This window comes from Eleutherodactylus coqui, chromosome 1 (genome assembly GCF_035609145.1).
Source record: "Eleutherodactylus coqui strain aEleCoq1 chromosome 1, aEleCoq1.hap1, whole genome shotgun sequence".
In the NCBI taxonomy this organism is placed as follows: Eukaryota; Metazoa; Chordata; class Amphibia; order Anura; family Eleutherodactylidae; genus Eleutherodactylus; species Eleutherodactylus coqui.
In genome coordinates, this window is record NC_089837.1 from 398,877,947 (window position 1) to 398,883,946 (window position 6,000).

The 6,000-nt window shown below is 39.9% G+C and overlaps 1 protein-coding gene across 1 annotated transcript in view; it reads left to right on the plus strand.

Moving 5' to 3' along the window:
• PCCA (propionyl-CoA carboxylase subunit alpha) overlaps window positions 1–2,954 on the plus strand; it is a 400,750-nt gene extending 397,796 nt beyond the window's left edge. The window contains exon 24 of the mRNA XM_066580185.1: window positions 2,738–2,954. Coding sequence (XP_066436282.1) covers window positions 2,738–2,806 — 69 coding nt within the window. The 3' untranslated portion in view covers window positions 2,807–2,954. The remainder of the gene's footprint in view (window positions 1–2,737) is intronic.
• The last annotated feature ends 3,046 nt before the right edge of the window (window positions 2,955–6,000 follow it).

The window sequence follows — 6,000 nt, forward strand, 5'->3', positions numbered from 1 at the left end:
ATATATGTTGATGTCGTCTTTCAGATCCTGTCATAACAATCTGGAAACTAATCTGTAACAGAACCCCTTACCTGTGGTGTCACCTTTAGTTACTGCGCTCTGGATGTCATACGGCCGTGCCGATGTTACATTGTGTACCTGGCGCTGTCATTAGTCAGTAATGATGGGTGCTACGGTCTACATAATTATATTCGCATACATGCCGCTCTCTTAATTCAGGGATGACCCTTCTGAAGAGAGATTTTTACAGTATAATAATGATTTGAAGGACTGAACCGTTTCAGACGCCCCACATTAAACTCCAGGGTTAGTCCTCTTGTAGAAAGCAAATTTGGTAGAGAAAAATGTACGTAGTTGTGAGTCATAAATTCTTAAAAAGCCCTAAGGATGGAGCCTGCTTCCCAGAGCCGGAGGAGAGGAGTGCTTTCCTTGGACAAACTGCTGCTCTAGAGGAAAGAAAGAAAGGGAAAAAATCCTCTGGATGAAACTTGTGAATATGTCAGATGCCAGCCAAAAAAATACTTTTATCGTTTGACTTAGATTACAGCTGAAATCAGGGACATGTTAACCCCATATCACCAGGCTATTATGTGCTTGAATGGCCAAGCCATTTTACTTTCATTCTAAGGGATCATGCACACCGGCGTATTTACCCAACCAAAAAAAAATCTCAATTGCCTGCGTATACCGGCTGATGCCGAGGGTTTTTCTGTGCGTAAATACACTGCGTATTTGTGTTACAAAAAACTATGCAGAAAGGCCCACTGATTTGCTGCGCAGATAGGCAGTGAAATAGGCAGGTTTCCACCATATTCACTGTATATTTGTGCTGGCCTAATCAATTCAATGGCCTATTACGGTGCGTAATATGCACCAAAATAAGACATGCTGTGGAGTTTTTTTCACCTGACCGAACATTGTATGAAAAAATATGCACACGTGTGCGTGAACCCATTGCGATCGATGGGTTTTATTAATGGTGTATATGCTCATGTGAGTGAGCCCTAAGAGCCAGAATTTTATCTTGAAGATAGCCGTATGGGGACTGGATTGTTGCAGGACAAGTCATATTTTTTAATGGCACCATGTTGTACATATAATTTGAGGCAGGTAAATAGAAAAAAAACAGCAATTCTTGCATAGTTTTTTTGTATATTAGATGTACGTAGTCGCTAAGTAAGTAACATGAGGCTTTATTCTGTGGGGCAGTACAACTACATGGATAACAAACTTGTATAGTTGTTTCACTACTTTTGCACAATGAAATAAAAAGAAAAATTGATTTTGTGTTGGTACATGGCCAGATGCCAGACATTTTTATTCTTCCATCCACTGAGCCGTGTGAGATCTTATTGTTTGCGGAATGAATTGTAGTTTTCATTATAATTATTTGGGGTCCATACAACTTATTCATTGCTTTTTCATTTTTGGGGGGAGTTTATTATGCATGATAAATAATTTGATCATTTTCTATAGTTCGAGTGACTACCGATGCGGGGATGTCAATTATGTTTAGGTTTTTCATAAGCTTTATTGATCTTTTTTTGGTCTACGGTCTTTCTTTTTCCTTCTCCCACTATGGGACTTCACTATGCAATTGTTGGATCATTGCTATAACACATTGCAGTAATTCTGTGCCGGTTAGTGAAAAACTGACATCATAGTACTAATACGTGTACAAAGATGGAAGAGCCGTGTGCACTGCAGCTCATTCATTTCAGTACATCACAAATAAGGCGAAAAACGTGCTTTGTACTCGTACACATTGGCGCAGATTACTATTGAAAATTTGACAGTTTTCTTTTGCAAATTGTGCCAAGAAACTATCGAAAACACTTGCGCCATATTTACGATCTATTTAAAAATCTTTTTTTTTCACTGTGTCTTTTCTTCATAGAAATGACCCCATTTTTGTTGTAAACTAAGCCATCTAATAGGTGGTATAAATCAGACAAGACAATGTCAAAATTTGACAAGTATATTACTCAGCAGAGCTACTGTGATAAATCTGGCACATTTAAAACTATTAGTAAATCTGCCCCATTGATTACAATGAATTAGGCTGATTTCCTTACATTTTTCTCACCCCCTTATCAGTGCTGACACTGTTTATTTGAATAAATGAATTAATATTCATCACAAAGTAGCTTTTTTGCACATTTTCGAAAAATCTACGATTTGGTTGGTGTACTGAAATGAATGAGCTCCAGTGTATAGGCCTCCAGCTGATATGGCAATCAATCAAGCCCTGAGGATCAAGTCACTTGAGTTCTGATAGGACAACAGAGGGAGCCCCCTCCCTTGCAAACCAGCGAGTGCTTCAGCTGCCATTGACCCCAACATTTAAGGGGTTAGATTGCTGGAATTGGAATTGTCTCTGATCCTGTCCCTCAGGGTAGCAGCTTGCACTCGCTCCACCCAGTACTGGACACTGGTGCAGGGCTTATTCTGCTATGCTGTAAAAACACAGTGGTCACTAAAGAAATAAGTTCACCTTTCACCAGGTGCTGCCCTGGCTAGTGGAATGTACGGATGGCTCAGTTTTCTGATATTAAGCGCTGCGGAATAAGTTGGCCCTATACAAATAAAGCTTATTATATTAGATTTGGTTGTACTTGCAGCTATTGGTAGCACGTAAGGCAGTTTCTCCAAGCAAAGCAATGATCTGATCCATGTTTTTCAACAAAGTTTTTAATTTCTTCCATTTTAAAATGCTTTGAAAATCTGACTTTTACAGGTGACCTCTGTGCACTGCAAGCCTGGCGAAACCGTGGGAGAAGGGGATCTCCTGGTGCAGCTCGAATAAATCCAATTCACTACATGACTCCGCTTGACACTTTATAGATGATTTCTGACGTCGCTCCTACGTATGTTTTGACCTGACATTCCTACAAAACAGATTTTATACAAGTATATTTATTACAAGTGGGATGAATAAAACAATGATTACTAAATGTTTCTCGTGTGATTTAATGGCTTATATGCACATTGCATTCTAGCAGATTGCCTGTGGCACTGCACTCCTTTTTTTAAAATTAAATTTTGTAAGGGCCACTTCACATGGGCGTAAGCGCATTTTAGCCACATAAATATGCTGCATATTTATGCAACTGAAAATTGCTTACCTCCATATATTTCACCCACACCGGTGTGTTTTTATGTGCGCAAAAACGGAACAATCACATTGATTTCATGCGTGCATATTTTCTGCATATTTATGCATGCCATTAATTTCATTGGGTTTCTACGGTGTGTAATACGCACCAAGATGAGTCACGCCGCGTAATTTTTTATGTTATTGCACATTGTGTGAAAAAATATGCTTATGCGAACGAACCTATTAAAGTCAATGGGTTCTATTCACTGCATATTATGCGCACAAATACGCTTGTGTGAACGGGCCATTATGGTAAGATCTTTTCTACTGAACAATCTTACAGTCTTGGGGCTCATTTCCACGAGCGTATGCGTAAAATGGAGTGGGTCTCCTGTGCCCTTTTACACATACGCAGTCCTTTCGCTCTGCCGGCAGAGACGGTGTATGGGCTGAGTATGCACAGTGCATGTCCGGGAATCCGCTCTGTTCAGAGCATTGATGTGTATCGAAACGCTGCCCTCTCACAATGCCTACGTAGGGGCAGCTTTTTAATATAGAGCCCAAAGAAGGGTTCCGTATCATACGCAGGGAAATGGTTCATGCTGCAATTTATTTCTCTGCGGTATGTAAACGCTGTGTCCACATGTTGGTGTGCATGGAAGAATGAAAGTCCATTGACTTTCAGTGCCTGCATTTACAGCGTATCACGCGTGTGTGCAACGTGGAAAACACCCGTGGACATAAACCCTTATAAGTAGAAATAGTCTGCAAAATAAGATGCTATGCAAGGAAAGTAAAAAAAAAAAGGCAGATAATTATACACACGTATACATATCATCCAAATACTCTGATGAGCAAGTGAATGTCTTATGGTTAAAGTTTAATATTTTTGTGATCTGATTTAAATGTGGCCAATTATGTTTACAACCCCAATTCCCAAAAAGTTGGGACACTGTGTAAGATGTAAATAAATGTAAAGAGAAAGGAATGCAGTGATTCTGAAGTCTCATATAACCATGTTTTATACACAATAGAACACAAATCAGAAAGTGACAAATTTTTCTTTTCATTTATTAAAAATGACTCTCTTAGAAATTAATGGCAGCAACACATCTTACAAAAGGTTGGGCCAGGGCATGTCTACCATTGTGTACCAAACCCAGTTTTTAAACGTCTGGGAAGTAAGGGACCAATTGCTTGGGTTTTGGGAGAGGAATGTTGTCCCATTCTTGTCTGATTGTAGGATTCTAGCTGCTCAACAGTTTTCTTGTCTTCTTTGCTGTATTTTTAATTTCATAATGTGCCAAATGTTTTTGGTCTGGACTGCAAGCGGTCAGTTCATCACCAGGACTCTTGTTCTGCGATGCCTTGCTGTTCTGATGAATTCAGTATGTGGTTTATCATTGTCTTACTGAAATATGCAAGGCCTTCCCTGAAAGAGACTTTGTCTGGATCGGAGCATAAATTGCTCGAAAATCTCTATATACTGCTCAGCATTGATAGTGCCTTTGAAGATGTGTAAGCTGCCCCTGCCATAGGCACTAATGTGACACCATACCATCAGAGATACAGGCTAGTGAACTGTGCACTGATAATAAGCTGGCTGATGCCTCTGGAGACCACAGACCACAGCATCCATGCTTTAAAAATAATTTTAAAAATTGTAATTCATCTGACCACAGAACACTTTTAGTGGACACAATTTAATTTAGCAAATCAGCTACCCACTAGCGATATTTTTTCTTGCGATGCGGGAGCGATAATTATGAAACCGATGATTTTTAGTGGTTTCATACTCATTTGTGATTTTTACTATTAAGTCTCTCAGCGGTAAGAAAAATCTGCAATATCGCTCAGTGATTTCAATGGGACCGGCAGCAGCAGCTTGAAATATGAGCCCCTACCCGAAAACCAGCGCTAGCTGTAAAAATAAAAAAATTAAAAAAAAAATTAAAAAAAATAAAATATATATATATATATATATATATATATATATATATATATATATATATATATATATATATATATATATATATACTCACTTATCTATCTGGTTCTTCTGCCCGGCCCCAGCAGTCGTCTTTTGTCTTCTGAAGGCCAGGGATTGAAAAATCCCTGCCCTCAGAAAGCGTTAGTGTCATTGGCTGAGCGCTCAGCCAATCACAGGTAGCGCTCAGCTGTCATTCGATGGCTGAGAACACACCCCACACAAACATGGAACTACCACCAGTCTGCACGATGCTTTGTTGACAACTGGGGTCCGTGGCTTCATGGGGTCTGTGCCACACACAAACCCTACCATCAGCCCAAGATAATTGGTACTGTGACTCATTAAACCACACCATATTTTGTCTGGTCTAGTTAACAACCTCACAAGCTCAGGTGCGGCGCTGTATTGTGGTGTTAACAGGAGCACTCTCTTTGGTCTTTTGCTCCCATATCCCATGGAAACGACAGCTGCACTGAACAACTGGATATATAAGCAGGCTCTTCTGCATTGAATGTGAGTGTGATTTCTGCCAGAGCTGCATGTCTGTTTGCAAGGACAATTCTAGCCAGATGCCACTGGTCATGATCATTAAGCTCCTCCTTTGAGTAACACAGTGTAAGATCAGTGGTAGGTACCAGCAGGAAAGGAAAGGAAAATTGTACGTAGCAGGAGTATAGAGAGGGAGGAGAGAATGTATTCCAGTGTCTAAGGGGAAGGTGGAAGAGAACAGAAAGAAAAAGTAGTACAGTAATGAAGTGCTAACACATGAGAGCTAGTGAAGGCAGCAGCATTCAGGATTCAGCTTTTTATTACTGGGACAAATATTCCACATGGTAAGAGACCAAACCAGAAGCAGGTTGCAAACTGCATATCAGGGGATCTCAAAAGAAATGGAGATCGCAGCCTATAACTT